Source organism: Limulus polyphemus, unplaced genomic scaffold (genome assembly GCF_000517525.1).
Source record: "Limulus polyphemus unplaced genomic scaffold, Limulus_polyphemus-2.1.2 Scaffold4778, whole genome shotgun sequence".
In the NCBI taxonomy this organism is placed as follows: Eukaryota; Metazoa; Arthropoda; class Merostomata; order Xiphosura; family Limulidae; genus Limulus; species Limulus polyphemus.
Window position 1 is genome coordinate 21566 of NW_013670388.1, and position 19107 is coordinate 40672.

General features: G+C 34.3%; 2 protein-coding genes across 2 annotated transcripts in view; both read left to right on the forward strand.

The window, feature by feature from the left end:
- Nucleotides 1-1676: 1676 nt before the first annotated feature.
- On the forward strand, nt 1677-4764 carry LOC106471674 (uncharacterized protein C9orf172 homolog). Its single transcript, XM_013932291.2, has 2 exons — nt 1677-2070; nt 3532-4764. The coding sequence occupies exons 1-2, from the start codon at nt 1815-1817 to the stop codon at nt 4620-4622; spliced, it is 1347 nt and encodes a 448-aa protein (XP_013787745.2). The 5' UTR covers nt 1677-1814; the 3' UTR covers nt 4623-4764.
- A 5894-nt stretch (nt 4765-10658) lies between these two features.
- LOC106471675 overlaps nt 10659-19107 on the forward strand; it is an 11124-nt gene continuing 2675 nt past the window's right edge. The window contains exons 1-4 of the mRNA XM_013932292.2: nt 10659-10758; nt 13411-13989; nt 15657-15772; nt 16042-16275. Of these exons, the coding sequence (XP_013787746.1) occupies nt 13431-13989; nt 15657-15772; nt 16042-16275 (909 nt within the window). The 5' untranslated portion in view covers nt 10659-10758; nt 13411-13430. The remainder of the gene's footprint in view (nt 10759-13410; nt 13990-15656; nt 15773-16041; nt 16276-19107) is intronic.

Below are 19107 nucleotides of genomic sequence, written 5' to 3' on the forward strand. Positions count from 1 at the left end.
CTTTAATTTTGCAAAGCTCCACAGTATTTATCTTTAATTTGCAAAGCTCCGCCGTATTAAATCTTAATTTTGCAAAGCTCCACAATATTTATCTTTAATTTGCAAAGCTCCGCCGTATTAAATCTTAATTTTGCAAAGCTCCACAGTACTTATCTTTAATTTGCAAAGCTCCACAGTATTTATCTTTAATTTGCAAAGCTCCGCCGTATTAAATCTTAATTTTGCAAAGCTCCACAGTACTTATCTTTAATTTTGCAAAGCTCCGCCGTATTAAATCTTAATTTTACAAAGCTCCACAATATTTTATTGCAAATTTGCAAAGCTCTTTCGCATTTTATCTGAACTTTTAAAAACACTTTTATATTTTATCTGAGTTGTGCAAAATTCTACCGAATTGTTCCTGAACTATGAAAATCTCCTCCGTATTATTTATGAACCTTGAAAATCCCCGTTTTATAGCCGAGTTTTGCAAAGACCCATGTTTTATATTAGTACTGAACACCTCTTCAGTTTTTATATCAGTCGTGAAAAGTAAATACGTATGTAATTGAAGTCTGGAAAACAACTGCGAATTTCTCCACAGCATACTATAATTTATCTAACCCTGAAAGGCAACTCAATATATTTTACCTCAGCCCTGAAAAGCAACTGCGAATTTCTCCACAGCATACTATAATTTATCTAACCCTGAAAGGCAACTCAATATATTTTACCTCAGCCCTGAAAAGCAACTGCGAATTTCTCCACAGTCCTGAAAAGCATACTATAATTTATCTAACCCTGAAAGGCAACTCAATATATTTTACCTCAGCCTTGGAAAGTTTAAAGTCATATCGAGACAACGACGACAGTTTGTCTATTTTCTCAGAGTTTAACAATAACGTTTTTAAACAAATAATGCGTTAATGAAAGGTACTGGTACCATGCCAAAGGTATTATTGAGGTACTAAATTACAGTTACCTAGAGCAGCGCACACAAACCAATGATTAAATAAATATTATTCTACATCATAGAAAAAACGAATTCTTATAATATACGTCATTTACCGATATTTTCTAACCAGTAAAGATGGTGTTTTAATACCCAACTAAGGGCCCGACATGGCCAGGTGGTTAGGGCACTCGACTCGCAATCTGAGGGTCGCGGGTTCGAATCCCCGTCCCACCAAACATGCTCGCCCTTTCAGCCGTAGAGGCGTTATAAAGTGACGGTCACTCCCACTATTCGTTGGTAGAAGAGTAGCCCATGAGTTGGCAGTGGGTAGTAATGACTAGCTGCCTTCCCTCTAGTATTTCACTGCTAAATTAGGAACGGCTAGCGCAGATAGCCCTCGCGTAGCTTTGCGCAAAATTCAAAATAAACAAACACTGTATTTTAATTGAGTTATAGAAATAAACTCCATATTGTACCTCAGCTCTGGAAAGTAAGTTTGTATTTTAATTGAGATCTGGAAAACAACTGCGTATTTCTTCTTAACCTTGGGCCATTCCTACGTATTTGACTGGGAAAAGTATTTCTTAAAATCTTTTTAGAATACTATTTTCGAAATAATATTAACAATACGTTAAACACCAGTAAAAGGTTCTTGATGTTTTAATACTCTACAAGAAAGGCTGTAACAAAATTATATTTTTTTTCTTCAAGTTATCCGGTTTATTTTTATCTTTTAGGTGTACTAGAAGAATTTCGGGAAGAGAGAGAAAACATTATTACGTCACTAGACGATGTTCTGGATTCTTTATTGGCCCTTCCTTCCAGTTCTCGATCCTCTAGCCCCACGACGATACTTCATGGCAGCCCCACTGCCCATCAAATGGTTTGTGAAGGACGAACACTTCACTCCACTGATTGGTCTGAAATGACAGATACTCGTAAGAATTCACGTATTGACACGACGTCATCTACAACAGTCTTAAGTGGTCGCGAGGTTCAACGGGAATTACCTACTCGAAGGTTAAGTAATACAGGTATTCAGCGACCTGTAATAACAGAGAAAAAGGCAGCCTCCAGTTTCTCGGCCGCATTTGAAGGCGATCACTTCTCCAAAGATACACTTCCCAAAAAGAAAGGTAAGATTTAAAATGTTCAAAATGAAGCAGACTGGAAAAAAACTCAAACTACGAAGGAGTCTTTTGCTGAAATAATAGATGTTATTAGTACTTTGCAACAAATATAAGATCATTTTTTTTTATTTATAGAAGCAGAATCCTCACCCCCCCCCCAACAAACAAACAAACGATTAACTAATATCATATAGATTTTTGAGGGTTGAGAAAGCATTTTGAAGTGAAAGAAATCCGAAAATACAAAATTTTGATCAAAATGGCCGAAAAGCAGTTTATGTTCAATGACCATCATCTGGTCAGTTTATGTTCAATGACCTTCATCTCGTCAGTTTATGTTCAATGACTTTCATCTGGTCAGTTTATGTTCAATGACCATCATCTGGTCAGTTTATGTTCAATGACCTTCATCTGGTCCTGATAAAGGTAATTTCGTCGAAACGGTAAGAGTTTCTTTTCAACAACAACAAACCATTCCTTTATGTCTCCAAATGCCCCCCCCCCCCAGTGGCACAGCGGTATGTCTGCGGACTTACAACGCTAGAAACTGGGTTTCGATACCCGTGGTGGTTAGAGCACAGATAGCCCATTGTGTTGCTTTGTGCTTAACTTCAAACAAACAAACAATGTCTCCAAAAGTCAGATAAGATCACCTTACTCAAAAAACAACAACAACAAACAAGCATTAATAAAGAATGGTGATATAGTATCAACTCTTTATTTAGGGTCCAGCATGGCTAGGTGGACAGGGTACTCGCAATTTGAGGGTCGCGAGCTCGAATCCCCGTCTCACCAAACGTGTTCGCCCTTTCAGTTAGTCATCTCCACCCACTGCCAACTCTTGGACTACTCGTTTACTGGCTGAAAGGGCGAGCATGTTTGGTGGAACGGGGATTCGAACCCACGACCCTCAGATTGCGAGTCAAGCGCCCTAACCACTTGGCCAAGCCGGGCCTTACATATGTGATATAACTAAGGAAAGCAAAATAAAACTGACGTTAATCAACCCATATTTCTATCCCCTCTCTTCTTTACACCCATTCCCTTCATCCTCTTCCCCCCAGAAAAATGCCTACGAGCAGTTTCTCGTCTAGACACCACTACCTTTATGGAGTATCAAACCTATTTGCACCCGTGCATGTCCTATCCCGGTATTCTTTGTTTGTTTTTCAATCACCAGAAATCTGTGATAAGTATTAACAAAAAAAAAGAGAGAGAGAAAAAAAAGGATGTTACAGATAATGCACCATAGCGGTAGAAAAGTTGCGCTTTGATTAATAGTCGGACAGAGATGACTTTGGTTGACTTCTTTGATTAAACTTTATCCCAATGTGGCTTCTTCATACATGAGATTGGGTGTTTCAAAACTATTTAGAGTTAAAATACACGTTTTGCAGTTTCTTTTTTTGTTAGTTATCAATTAGATTTGAAACATCTTTTTTTTCTTCTTCTTTTATTATTCCTCAGATCCAATAGATAACAAGAAGTCATCGCCTACTCTGAAACCAGTAACTACACAACACCAGCGCCAATATTTTCAGGAGTCTACTGAGGAAACCCAAGTAATCTCGTGCTCTTCCTCTCTGGATCCGACCAATCAGACTAGCGCATTAATAGTCTCGACAGATAAAGAAATTTCTCAGTATGAGTCACCTCAGCGACAGGAAAAAGTCACGTGCAACCGTCCAAAGTGTTCTAAAGTCTTGCCTGCAGAAGTTGCGAGAACCAAGTTGCGTATGTGTCCGAACTGTTACACCTATTACTGTAGCAGACATTGTCGTAAAGTTCACTGGGATCATCATAAGAATCAGTGTCCGTACACGAAGATCACTAATGTGTGCCAACAAATTCTGGCGAAAGTTCGTCAAGACCCAGTTTCTAGACGTAACCTTTCCGTGTGTGCAAGACGAGGATATCTCTCCAGGGGACGAGGAGCTGTGAAGCTGGTATTTTACACTACTGACGATGCTGTTGACTTCATGTGTAAAGGTTGGGGCTCGACTCGCGGACAGAATATCTACATCCCTCGATGTGAGATCGTGCCCCAGGAAATGGGCACCGAGGTGTATACCCACATCCGCTCCCTCTGTGACCGCTACAACCCAGGGAAGAAGTTTGTGCTTCTAGCAGCTGTACGTATAACTCAAGAGATGTCGAGTGGTGCGGGTGCCTTAGTGGAGCGAGAAATAATCACAAGAGGGACCAAGTTGCAGCTTGTGCCACCTCAACCGGAAGATGACCTTCAAACCGTGTTATTCGCGATAGCTAAGGGTCCTGGATCTGACCTGACACAGAGACACCAAGAATGTGAAGCTGTGAAGCGCCATCTACAGGAACGAGGAATCAATTTTGCTACAGAATTTCCAGAAATTTTTGCGAAAATTAAGCAATTTGTTCAAGGAGGAGAGGCCTTCGTTCCTTTTAGTGCATTCCTCACTGACCAGAGAACAAGGAAAATGTTTATGTGTATCATCTCACCTTGGGCCGATGCTGAGATTTTTCAAAATATTTCAGCCAAAGAAACAATCAATAAGTCAAGACGGCTGTGGATGTTATAACCTGACGAGTCGACGAGACAAAAAAAAAACAACAACAACAAAAAACGCCTGTCTTTTGTTTCCGACAAGTCGACGAGCAAAAAAAAAAAACAACAAAAAACGTCTGTCTTTTGTTTCCGACAGGTCGACGAGACAAAAAAAACAACAACAAAAAACGTCTGTCTTTTGTTTGTCCAAAACCTTCATGGCGAAACGAAAGTCAATGGAATAAAGGTCTTCAGACTTATTGTGAACTTTATAACCTGACGTCTAAGGTCATTTATTGCGCCAAACTTTCGACGAGTATTACAGCTAATTGAACTCCCCTCACAGACAAGAAAAAGCTATTAAAAAAAGTGCAATTTCATCTATGCAATACAGTTGCAAAGTGATCAAGATTACCTAAGATAGTTGAGCAACATTTTGATAACTGCTGTGATAATTGTATTTTGGTTCCGCGAATTATTTCTTCTGTACCTCGAATGCTCAAATTCAGTTTTGGCTTTTGAAAGATTTGATAATACACACGTTGAACTTGTAAAAACAAAACAGATATCAAGTAGAATATTAAAAAAAAAAGTACTTTCGCGAACTTACCATCACAGATAATTTAATATAGAATAAATATGTGTATATATGTATGTGTCTGTAACTTTTTATCACAGATTACAGTATTATTTACCAGTTTTATTCCTACAAACTTAATTCCCTTAAGGAACTAGACCAACGTGTTTAAGCTAATTATGTTTAGATAATTTACCACTTTTATTATGAATATTCCACAAACATACACCAGTAAGGACAATAGTTGTTACTAAATATAGTGTATAATAATAATAAAGACGTTATAAATAAAGCAACGTTTACTATTAAGGGATAACTATTCTTATTACTTCTATTACACCTTACTGTAAGAATCCTCGTCACACCAAACATGCTCGCCCTTTCAGCCGTGGGGGCGTTATAATGTGACGGTCAATCCTACTATTCGTTGGTAAAAGAGTAGCCCAAGAGTTGGCGGTGGGTAGTGATGACTAGCTGCCTTCCCTCTAGTCTTACACTGCTAAATTAGGGACGGCTAGCGCAGATAGTCCTCGTGTAGCTTGGTCGATTACAGTAATTTTTTGTATGGCAACTGGAAACTACTCGCCAGTGTACAGGGTATATTTTGTTTTAGGATTTTTTACAAAAGAAGGGGGATAAAAAACACCCTGAAATATGGCCCATTTCACAAAAATTTAACGTATTATGATGTAAACTTAACATCGTAGTTAATCTAAATATTTTTAGTACTTTTTGCTAAAATTGTGAATTTGCGTTTGGGTTTAACCACACATACTCAATTTTTTTTTTTAAGTTTGTTGACTTACAATGTAAAAGGTAATCCTCTACATACATGTTTTGCCACCTATCATGGCACCCATGACTATTTTATATACTTTTGGCTTTAAATTTAAAGACACAAGTATTTAATGAGTTAAAAGAGCCAATTATTATATCAATTAGGATCTAATGAGATCATTGGGGATTTAATAACAAAATAGAGTATGAAGGGGGAATATTATCTAACAATGCCTATTATGCAATGTTTACTTCCTCAAGCCCCCCCCCCCCCAGTGGCACAGTGGTATGTCTGCGGATTTACAACGCTAGAACCCGGGTTTCGATACCTGTGGTGTCCAGAGCACAAATAGCCCATTGTGTAGCTTTGTGCTTAACTTTAAACAAACAAAGAAATACTTCATCAATGTGTGCCATCAGCTATAACAATAAAGATGTTAAACAAAACAACGTATTTACTATTAATTGAAAGAGTGTAATAAACCTATTATTCATATTTCATCAATAAAGTTTCTTTAAAAAGGTCGGGTCAGATTAGAGGGAAGGGAGCCAGTCAGCAGCTCGCGCCGCCAAGAGAGCTTTGATCTGATTAACTGGGTTGATTCTCACTCTTATAACGCACCCACAACTGAAAGTGTCGAACTTATTCAATTGAATCGGAATACAAACCTTAGACCTTCTGATCCGCATCCCGGTCACGACAACTCAAAAACGAATTAATAACTAAAGCGTAAATTGTTTCCACTTTACAAAGAAATAACAAATGACATGGAACGCTGTTGCCGTAGCAACTGAGCTTATCACAGTAAATATTTTCCTGCTGATCTTCAGAAAACCGTATCAAGTTTATATAGAAGAGTGTTTCTACAGATATAATAACGTAGTGATTACTTGCTTATGAGTTAGTTCATATTTATACACCTTTTACAAGTTAAATAAATCTCTTGTTATCAAATCAGTGTTGTTGAGCCGGAACTATTGTTTCTAAAGTGTATTTTCTATTTATAATGTCCCCCGCTGGGACAGCGGTAAGCAAGTCTATTGATTTACAACGATAAAATCAGGGGTTCGATTCCCCTCGGTGGACACAGCAGATAGCCCGATGTGGCTTTGCTAGAAGAAAACACAAACAATGTTTATAATATCTCCCTGTAGGACAGCGGTAAGTCTACAGAGGTAAAACGATAAAATCAGGGGTTCGATTCCCCTCGTTGGACACAGCAGATAGCCCGATGTGGCTTTGCTAGAAGAAAACACACACACAAACAATGTTTATAATATCTCCCTGTAGGACAGTGATAAGTCTACAGAGGTATAAGAATAAAATCAGGGGTTCGATTCCCCTCGGTGGACACAACAGATAGCCCGATGTGGCTGTAACAAACAACTACTATTTACAACATTTCGAACTTTCGGGAGGATTACAGATATGTAGTCCTGTAGTGTTACGAAATGACCAGATTCATCGTTATGTTATCACATATGAATTTTCGGTGGTTTTTTTTCGTAAAGGATGTATTATGATTTAATATAGTATCTATTTGTTCATTGTTTTTTATTTTGTTGTTTGTTTATTAAATTTTGCTACTCGAGAGCTATCTGCACCACCTGGCTATAGTTTTGGAGTTATAAATTAGAGGGAAGGCAGTTAGTCAACACCACCCACCGCTAACTCTTGGGCTACTCGTGAACAACGGTTTCTATAGGCTAATACCGTGGTGTGTCGAACATGATATGTTTAACCCCTACAGTTTCGATTCACTGTGAATTATCTACCATTCAATGTCCTCCAAAAATGTAGGAACCACAATTCAATTCAATTCTGAACAGTGCTGTCATTCCCAAGGAAATTTCCTGATCCCTCGAGATTAAAATCCATTGATGGTCATATCTCCTGTTACTGATTCCCAGAGATTAAAATCCATTGATGGTTATATCTCCTGTTACTGATTCCCAGAGATTAAAATCCATTGATGGTTATATCTCCTGTTACTGATTCCCAGAGATTAAAATCCATTGATGGTTATATCTCCTGTTACTGATTCCCAGAGATTAAAATCCATTGATGGTTATATCTCCTGTTACTGATTCCCAGAGATTAAAATCCCGAGATTTAAATCCATTGCTGGTCATATGTCTTGTTAGTGTTTCGCCGAGATTTAAATCCATTGCTGGTCATATGTCTTGTTAGTGTTTCGCCGAGATTTAAATCCATTGCTGGTCATAACTCCTGCTACTGTTAACAAGATAAGGGAGAAAGATTTGAAGTTCGTGAAGGTTTATAATTCTATAGCCTCATCTCGGAATCAACAGTTGTTTTCACGAGAAAGATGACCAAAGAAATTAGAATCACATCCACTCCGTTGGTCCTAAAACATCGTTCCCATAAATTACGATTATCCCCGCTAATACATCGTTAACTTAATTATATTGAAACAAAAACCGTCGTAAACTCTGTAGCTACAGATGTGTTTGTCCTATCGAAAATGCATTTTGTATTAATTACACTTTAAAGTAATCTACGTTATCTTTGATCGTGACCAAGCCCTACTTAAAAAAAGGTGGGGTGGGGAGAAGAAAGAAAATTTAAACTTGATTTCACTGTAAATTAAATAATTCACAAAATACATAAATTCTATTAGTCTTTCTCCTAGTTAAGGTTGAGGGCTTATAACGCTAAATTTCAGGGCTCGATTCCTTTAGTGGGCAGAGAAAAGTTAGTTTATCTTCTTTATTATTTGTTTTCACCATTGATGTTTTGAATAATTGCACCTCAGTTATACACAGCATTATGTATATATATATATATTTTAAGTTCTGAAAGTACCAATTATTGTTCAAACGTTTTTTGTTTAGGATTCCATCTAAATAAATATGAAAAAAAAAGCTGCTTTTGCACATTTTCAAATTCAACCTTTCATATTATTCTATAAACATACAATAAAAAGTATTAAACTCTTAATTATTTTGTTTGAAGACTAGTTGCTTCTGTTCCTTTATCACTATACAGAAGTAACACCTGTTTTGCCCATGGTAGGATTGGCTATAACTGCACGTTGTGGAAGAATGTCGACAGATAGTGTCCTCTAATGGCATGTCAGGAAATATCTCGAGGTTACTGCCTCCCCTATGTTTGAATGTGAATGACGAGTCGCATGAATAGCACTAGTCACTATGGGTAAATCCAACATTCCATGTTAAGTAAGAAACATTAGATTTAAACATTCTGGAATAAATCATGATAGGGTCAACATTCATACATGGGATCTTAAGAGCACTGATTGACGAGAAGACATCTTGAGGGAGAAAGTCAGTTGATGAATTCACTGTATACTTTCATTCTGGACCCTTTCACTAGATCCTTTTGATGCAACCAAAATTTGATTTTATTTCGTATTACACATTTTGTACAGTCTGTTTACTTCCATATTAAAACTCGGTTAGTTTTGTTTACATGTAGTGTTACTTCGTAATTTGTTCTGCTGTTCTTTCCATTTTAGTTCGGACATACTGAATACTCTTTGAGGAAATTAGTCATTAAAAGATGTCACCTGTTTTGTTCTTAATTAATAAAGTACGATTATTGATAAATAGTATTTTTTTAGTAATTACAATCGATGCTTAAACATAAAAAATAGTCTTATATTTCTTAAGACAAAAAAAATTAAACTAAAACAGGTTAATTCTTTCATTCTCCTCCAGTGGCTCAGCGGTAAGCCTACTGGCTTATAACACTAAAAATCAAGTTTCAATAGCCATGGTGGGAAGAGCACAAATAGGTTTGTGCTTAACAACAACCAAAACATTTTTTCATTCGAGAACACTTAAGAAAGAAAAAAACACTTCTGTACGTTATTCTTCTTTAAAAGTTGATACCAGACAAAATTATTTGTCCACCGATGGGACAGCTGTAGCTTTATGGACATGCAACACTAGAATCCGTAGTTCAATTCCCCAAGATGGACAAAGCAGATAGCTCAATTTGGTTTTGTTCTAAAACAACCAACCAAACAATACAAAATTATTTAGACCATAGGTGCTATCATCCAGTGTGAAGAATTCAAGGACTCTCAAGTTTGATGAAAATAATCTTTATATATATATATGATTTACGAACAAATAGGGACCTGTTGGTCTCTCTAGGCCGTCCCACCTACTAAACTAAACTTTAGAATGAAAATAAAACATTCAAAACAAGCCCTTACCATTCACATATTTATCAAGCCTTCCCTGAAACTTTCTTATCTTAACTATATCCATCATATATTAATGTGACCCATTCCAAAGGCCAACTACACTGTTAAAGATATGAAGCTGTGTTAACTAAAGATGACTACCACCATGCCAACATTTTTATTTGTGTCCTTTAGTCTTACCATACGTACGATAAAAGATTATGCATCAACACTATCAATTCCATAAACAATATGATTTGTATATATTTTCCAGTCTTTACTGAGCTTACGTTCTTCAAGACGTTATGCCCTTCTTTTTTCACTGTGGACGTATTTACATTTGTACAATTTCAGATATTAGCAATGAATTTTCTTCTTAAATTTATTATATATATATATATGGTTCATTATTTCAGAAGTGGTTTTACAGAGGGCGAGTTATACAACTCCGTGTTTGGAGATTTATATTTGTACTTTTAAAGTAAGGGTGTATTGTGGGTGCGGAAATATCGTCGAAAGTCTTCTTTTTTTTTTAAAAAAAAAGTGGTTTGGTAACGCAAGGTGCACAAAATTATTATATTATGTGTTGTGGTTGAGATCGAGTGGAACCTAAGATATATTGACAGTTCTGCAAATAACAGGTGTGTTAGTTAAACGTGCTGTTATTTTTATTTATACTTTGTTACTGTGTAAATATTAAATTTAAAATTATATTTTTTGTGTACAACTCCATGTAGCCTGACTACAACAGTACAATTTACAAGTCAATTCAGTAGTTCAATTTCAAGTAGTACACACTGTTTAGTAATGACTAATGTGCTTGTTGAAGTTGTGCCAATCTGGGTTTCATTAATAGGCTAATATAAATTACACGTGTAAACAGGAATACTGGATTGGAAGTGCAGGGTATTTACGAGATTTTGGACCAATAATTGTTTGGATACAGACATTCTAAGTTCTAGTTCGACAAACTTAGTCAGTATTGCCACTAATACTGATAATACAAAGCTTAGTAACCTGATACTTGAAAATAAATAAATTAGGAACACAATAAGTAAACCTGAAATTAGTGATTAATTTATTCTAGAGATTAGGCTCCTATCATAAGAGTGATATTAATATATAAACACTTTAAAATGATAATTGAATGTTTTGCTGGTTCATTATCTTAAAAAAATATGTAAAAATTGTAATGAAATTATGATTTGTGAAAATTTACACAAGTGTATTGAAAATCATTTGGGAGAGGGGGGTAAACAGTTTTGCTAATATTAAAATGTTCCTACACAAGGTTTTTCTATGTAAAAGGTACTCTTTGTTGTAATTAATCTTGAATATGTAACCTCAGTTATATATTTTAGTTTTGTATTTGCATATACTAGTACCTGTAAGTAAATGTAAACTATTTACTTATGAAGTCAGTGAAATGTATACATTCAGACTTTTAATATGCTGGAAACGATACGTCTTGGATCATTAAAGTAGAATTTTTGATTAATTAGTTACGCTTCAATGACGTTTATATTTGGACTTGAACCTACACCCTCCTCGTCTTTTTTTTAAACACTGCGATTCATCTTAAAGAATCCATACACTTATCTTATGATGTCAACATTGTTATGAATATTATAATCATTTTACTACTTATACTTTTAAATTAGTTTGTGTTTCACTGTTCTCTACTACCCTGAGATCATCATCAGTGAATTATCACTGTCAGTTGTTATTTACCTGCTATATTATTATATATTTATGCTGTATTCCATTGAAAAATCTTGGAATAATATTGCATTAGATATTAATAAGTGGAATATTAAATATTCTAGGAGATGAGACACCCTACATTTTTGTTCCAAGTCAGTGAAATTGTGTTTTGATAACTCTGGTGGTATAACAGCAAAATAGTTTAATTCAGAAATGATTTAAATTTAGAATTGATATTTTTTTCTTTTGTGAGAAGTTTTATGCACTTGGGCCTAGGGTAAGTTATTGCGTAGTCTTTACTTTAGGCTTAATTACAAAACAAATAGTACTTTAGGCTCAATTATCGTTCTGTGATAAGTTAAATAACATTTTAAAAATATTTTTTCAGTTGTTTAATGAACATCTAAGTTTTTTTGACATTGAGTTGAAGACAAAAGAAAATAAAAGTTACCAAGGATTTCAATGAAGTAGTGTTTCAGCTAAGCCTTATGTTATATTTATATATTAGGCCTAAGGCTTAAATTAGGCTACAAATAGACCTACTATTACTAACGTTAGAGTCAGATAATATTTAGTTACATGTGTATAAGTGTGAACACATTGTATTTGAATTAAGCAATTAAAAAAAACATATATTTCTTTAATATTTACACACTTTGTTACAACATGTGAAAAGTTATAACACGAATATAAAAATAAGAATGTAAAAACATTTTAATATGTTGTATTATGCAACAATGACTGAAATGCTGAACATTTTACAGTTTCTTTTAGGATGCTTTTAAACATTAGAAATAACATGTAAACATCGTCAATGTCGTGTATAAAGAAATGTTATGAAATACAAATGTGATTTTTAATGCAAATAAAATTGTTGTTAGTTAATTTATACCAATCTTTACAGAGTTTTATTAACACCCATCATTTCTGATGAGCTATACACTAGTAAAGATTACAATGCATTGTTTTATCAGTTGGATATCTGTGCTGTTAATGATATTTTTGACCATAATCCCAGTAATGTCTCGCAAAGTTTGGCCAACTTAGGATACTTAGGTTGGTCCTAAATAAAATTCTAAGTTAACAATGCTAAACAGTCTTTATTATAACAGTACAATAGTAAACACCAAATAAAAAAAAATATTACATTCTGTATACTTACTGTTATAGACATTTCTTAAGTTGTTCTTGTTCTGATACATGGTGAATGTATCTTTTGTCACTAGTATTTTGAAAAGTGTGGTTTCTAAGCATTTGTATCTGAAATTTAAAAATAACATACTTATAACTTTTTTATTAATGCTCTTGAGTAAAGAAATTAAACTTGTAAAATCTTGTTAGTAACACTGTTATTGGTAGAAAAAGTTTATACAGTTGTAACAGCCACTATTATTGGTAGAAATAAAGATTATAAAGTTATAACATATTGTTAACAATTCATTGGTAGAATTAAAGATAATGCTTAAACATTAGAGCTTATGTCCTTGAGTTTTTTTAAACATTCATCAAATAAAAATGTTTATCTTTTCATATTTTAAAGTTTAAATTTCTTTTGGGAATTGAACTAAAACCAAATTGATTTCTTTTAGTTTTAGAAAAACAGTGAAATATGTCCGAAAAGCTTGAAAGCTCTGAAAGTGGGGAAGCAGAGCCTTCTTCGCCTTTGAGTTCCTCTTCTGGGCTGGGGAGTACAGAGCTGTCTGAGGAGCCAATCGCTCCTAAACCACCTCGACGCAGGTCTTGGATAAAATTTGAAGATGAGAAAAGTGGGGTTGCAACTATTGAGCCATCACACTCGGTTCAAGTTAGCAGCCACTCTCATCCATTAGCAGAAGATGCACTTTCTAACCAAGAGGCAGTTGGTGACAACAAAGAAGGCGTTGCTTCTTTCGAAAGTCGTCGATCGGCCTCTCCTATATTAAATCAAGGCTCTTATATCTTGTCCAAACCTCCGCTCTCAGCTACGAAGAGCTCTCCAGCATTGTCAGTGTTATCACCTCAGAAGCCAACGATTCCAAAGTCGTCCAGCAGCAGCCCCACAAATAATAACTTCTCCAATCAAAAGGCTGCTCAGGATTTCCGTAATGACTTGCAGTCAGTGCCACTAAGTGATCACAGTAATCAGACTTCACCACAGAGACTTGGTCGTAGTATTCAACAGGGTTTCAGTAAGTGAGGCCTTATTTACTAAAAAAAAAGGCACGTTAAGCAGCATGTAAACGTAAAAGCAGCCAAACTTGATTAATTTGCAAAAAAAACAACAACAACAACATAACTGTAAATGATAGAATGTCATTTGACTGTATATATTTTCAAACTCATTGAAAGATCTGGTAAGAGATTCAAAAGTTTGAAACTAAAAGATAAGCGTTTAAACATAGAGAACAGTCCATGTGTAATTCTACATTTTAATTTACCTACATTATTAGTCTTAAAAACAATTAGCATCCCACATAAGCCATTCAGTCAACATAGGGCATTACTTTTGGTGTACTATGTACAGCATAAAACACCATGATTATTGGAACACCATGTGTAGAGTTTTGTCATTATTTAGTTCCAAAGTAGACCAATAAGTGTTCTATTTTTCTGTAATTTATATCTTTCAGTACTTACAGTAGGTTTGATATTTTTGTTTGGATTACATGAACATAACAGATATTTTTTCTTTGATTTCAATATTGATGACTTTGTAAAGTGAATTGAAATTCCCAGTTTGTGTTTGTTGGTTTCAAACAAATAGTTCTTTCAAGGTATTCTTTAGATAATAGTTTAAACTGTTAAGAGGTGTTAAACGTTGTGTATGGCTGATCAGGCTACTAATAAATGATCTGATTTAAAGTAATTCTTTCCTTTTAAAGTAACCCAGAATTTCTTTCTTCTTATATCTTGCCAAGTGTTGGTCTTTTTTAAAAATTAAACAGTGAAATGAATCTATTATTCACATAATATAGAGAAACCACTAGGTTAATTGTTGCTTCGTTATGGTTGTATTCTTTAGCGTTTTTTGTAAGTACAAGGCCTTACAGTTGGGATATATCTTTCAGAACAGCTTTTTCTGTAAGTACAAGGCCTTACAGTTGGGATATATCTTTCAGAACAGCTTTTTCTGTAAGTACAAGGCCTTACAGTTGGGATATATCTTTCAGAACAGCTTTTTCTGTAAGTACAAGGCCTTACAGTTGGGATATATCTTTCAGAACAGCTTTTTCTGTAAGTACTAGGCCTTACAGTTGGGATATATCTTTCAGAACAACTTTTTTCTGTAAGTACTAGGATTTACAGTTGAGATATATCTTTCAGAACAGCTTTTTCTGTAAGTACTAGGCCTTACAGTTGGGATATATCTTTCAGAACAACTTTTTTGTGTAAGTACTAGGCTTTACAGTTGAGATATATCTTTCAGAACAGCTTTTTTTGTAAGTACTAGGCTTAGTAATTAAAATGTCTCTTTTTCCAGTGTAGATTTTTCTGTAAGTTCCAGCTTTAGTAATCATAAAATATCTTTCTAAAGTAACTTGATGGAGCCAATTACATTTTCTTGTATTCATGACCGTATTTTGTGATAGGTTGTCAAGAAATACTGACCTAATACTGACTAAAAGAAATACTTGATGTTTATTAAGTGCTTTATTTAGATCACTTAACTTTTTTTATATTCTAGATTTTGGGTAATTTGGGAAAACTGTACATTTAATATTTGATTCACTAATTTAAAACTAATGGTTTTTATGATACAATTGTTTGAATAACAAAGTGTGAGAATTTTCAGCTCTAACGGTGGTAAATAAACCATTGCATACTCTAAATGGGTGTCGTCATACTTTCTTTGCAGATAACGGTGATATTGTTGTCACGTTATTACCCGTGAATCAGAAGTGCCCCTGGATCACAAAGGCAGAGTTCAAGCCAGAATTGGTACCAGAAGAGCTTATGGCTCAGGGTCTTACAGTAAGAACATTATTAATTACTCATAGTTTTACTGTGGTACATTAAAGTTTGGTTACATTTATTAGATTTAAATGTTAACTTTGAAAAATGTACGTGAATGCATTGGAACTTTGAGGTTCGGGAAAAGTAGTGTACAATCTTTCAACAAGATACGTGTTTTGAGTGGTACGAATTACCTTGTCTATATATATCTAATGGATAATTTAAATAATGTTCTTAACTCTTTTACCTAAAACGAATGTTATGGAATTGAAATCCAATCTTTCCAGTTGACAGTAGAAGATTATGTGATGGCTCTGCAAGTCTTAGTCAACGATGTACGTTTCAACTTGTACATCACGTGCTACAAGCGTGTTTTGTTGGTGTGGATAATACTAGGTTTTGTCATATTACTCTCACTTCTGTTCTCTGGCGTCCGAGGCCTTGCTCTGTTTGGTGGAGGAATCGTTTGGCTGATTGTAAATGCTATTGGAATTTTTATTTGCATGTGGGTGAAAGTAAAGGTAAGCTTTGTGAAATTCTGACTAGCTGTGAATAAAAATGTGAACGTATAAATAAAGTGTATAACATTTTAAATAACTTTTATTATGCATGATGAACCGTAACCTTGAGGGAAAATAAAAATGTAATAAATTTCTTTGCTTTTATGATAAATAAAGAAATGGTTTTGAGTATTTAATTTGTATCTTGAATGAAAAAATAGGGTGGTTTCACTGATTTTTATGTAATAAGGTAGATTGTATATCATAAAAAAATAGATATTATAGGCCATGATACCAACGGATATACAATCTGTTTCCTATAATATCTATTTTTCTATATATTGTATATAAAAACAAAACAAAAAATACACTGTAAGTAAAGGAAAGATCATGGAAGATACAGCCAAAGATTCAAGAGTGTAAACAAGTAACCATCTTGAGCACTATAAGGATACATTAATCTTATGACAGGAAATCTTTCCTCTATCATCTAGTCCAAGCAATATTCTGTGCTTGAACATCAAGGTGTTTACACTTGCCATGCATCTCTCTAGCATTCTGTATAGCTGGAAAATTAAAAAATTCTTATCATTCAAACGATATTCATGAGAAATTCCTTCTGCAAAAACCTTGAACAGAAACAGGTATTTATTTAATTGGTATCATGGCAGTGTAAGACTAGAGGGAAGGCCGCTAGTCATCACCACCCACTGCCAACTCTTGGGCTACTCTTTTACAAATGAATAGTGGGATTGACCGTCACATTATAACGCCCCCACGACTGAAAGGACGAGCATGTTTGCGAGTCGAGCGCCCTAACCACCTGGCCGTGCCGGGACTAATTCGCTAGAGAAAACCTAAATTAGGGACGGCTAGTGCAGATAGCCCTCGTGTAGCTTTGCGCAAAATTCACAAACAAACAAACAAACTCTAGGGAATTAACCAAAACCTAAAATGTTTTTAGATGTCTCTGTAACAATTATTAGGAAAAGATGGTAGCTTTAAATTTTATCAGGTTTAAAACTGTTGAACTCTTTGAAAAAAGGTGTTAATCCTTAAATTACAGAGTTGTTTTTATATGTTTACCACAGATGGAGTCCACACTTATTGCCCCCCAGTGGCACAGCGGTATGTCTGCAGACTTGCAATGCTAGAAGCTGGGTTTCGATACCCATGGTGGGCAGAGCACAGATAGCCTATTGTGTAGCTTTGTGCGTAATTCCAAACAAAACCACAGTTATTGATAATTTTACTGTTTTCCCCTACTAGAACATTCACTGTGAAGAATTGACCAATTGAGTCAAATCACTCATTTTCTATGTGAAATAGATTGGAGATTCCAGTAGTAATTAGTGGGATTAATTGCAATATTAATAGTATCTTTGTTTACACTTTTTTTATGTGATTAATATGTTTTAAAGGACCCTTTAACCATCAGTTATAAACTCTCAAACTATTTGGCGCATCAACACTTGAGAAAAATGGACTCCATCAGTTATATTCCTATTGAAGTGCAAAAGATTTTGGAAACAGTGTTATTAGATATGTACACATCTGCTACATTATGTGGCCTTGGATTTTGTTTAAAAAAAACATCAACTTTTGCTTTTTTTTTTTCAAAAAGCTGAACCGAATATTTTTGCAAAAACACAAATTAATGAATTGAGTTAGATTTAATGTCTATCTTAGCAGGATATTTATTTTCTATCGACCTTATAAGTTTCCCTTGACTTGTTATCAGCTAATTTTTGTTTATTTTGATGTCTCCTACTGTATAGTAAGTAAAAGTGTTGTTTACTCTTAAAATCTTTTATTTTCAGGCCATTTAAACTTAGTATTCTATTGTTACAAATAAGTTATATGATTTTAAACTGCATAATACTGATCAATAAAATAAAAACATTAACTAAATTCGTTTTTTGTTAACTAAGCTCGTGGAAAGATGGGAATTTATAACGGAACAAAACAAATGGAGTTAATATAATTAATCAGTACAAAATTTGATGCTTGTTTTATTAACATCAGGTCAACATTATTAACATCAGGTCAACATTATTAACATCAGGTCAACATATTCTTTTTGATTAAAAAAAGATAAAATAAAACAAACGTACTTCAATTGTAAACTCAAAAATTTCCCATTGACATGAAAAGTTGAAAACAACACTTACTTCAGTTGCGTTTTCATTTTTCGCTGGCTCTTCATTTTCTAACATATCCTTTAAGTATTTCTGAAAATTGTGAAGATATTGTCTGTTGAGTTTTTAGTGACTCGTTATCTAATTTTATATACAATATCTTCACAACTGTTGAGTTTTTAGTTAGTAATTATCTAATTTTATATACAATATCTTCACAACTGTTGAGTTTTTAGTTAGTAATTATCTAATTTTTATACACAATATCTTCACAACTGTTGAGTTTCTAGTGAGTCGTTATCTAATTTTATATACAGTTTCTTCACAACTGTTGAGTTTTTAGTAAGTAATTATCTAATTTTATACACAATATCTTCACAACTGTTGAGTTTCTAGTGAGTCGTTATCTAATTTTATACACACAATATCTTCACAACTGTTGAGTTTTTAGTAAGTAATTATCTAAATTTTTATATACAATATCTTCACAAATGTTGAGTTTTTGGTTAGTCATTATCTAATTTTATATACAATATCTTCACAACAGTTGAGTTTTCAGTGAGTCGTTATCTAATTTTATATACAATATCTTCACAAATGTTGAGTTTTTAGTGAGTCGTTATCTAATTTTATACACACAAATTCTTCACAAATGTTGAGTTTTTAGTGAGTCGTTATCTAATTTTATATACACAAATTCTTCACAAATGTTGAG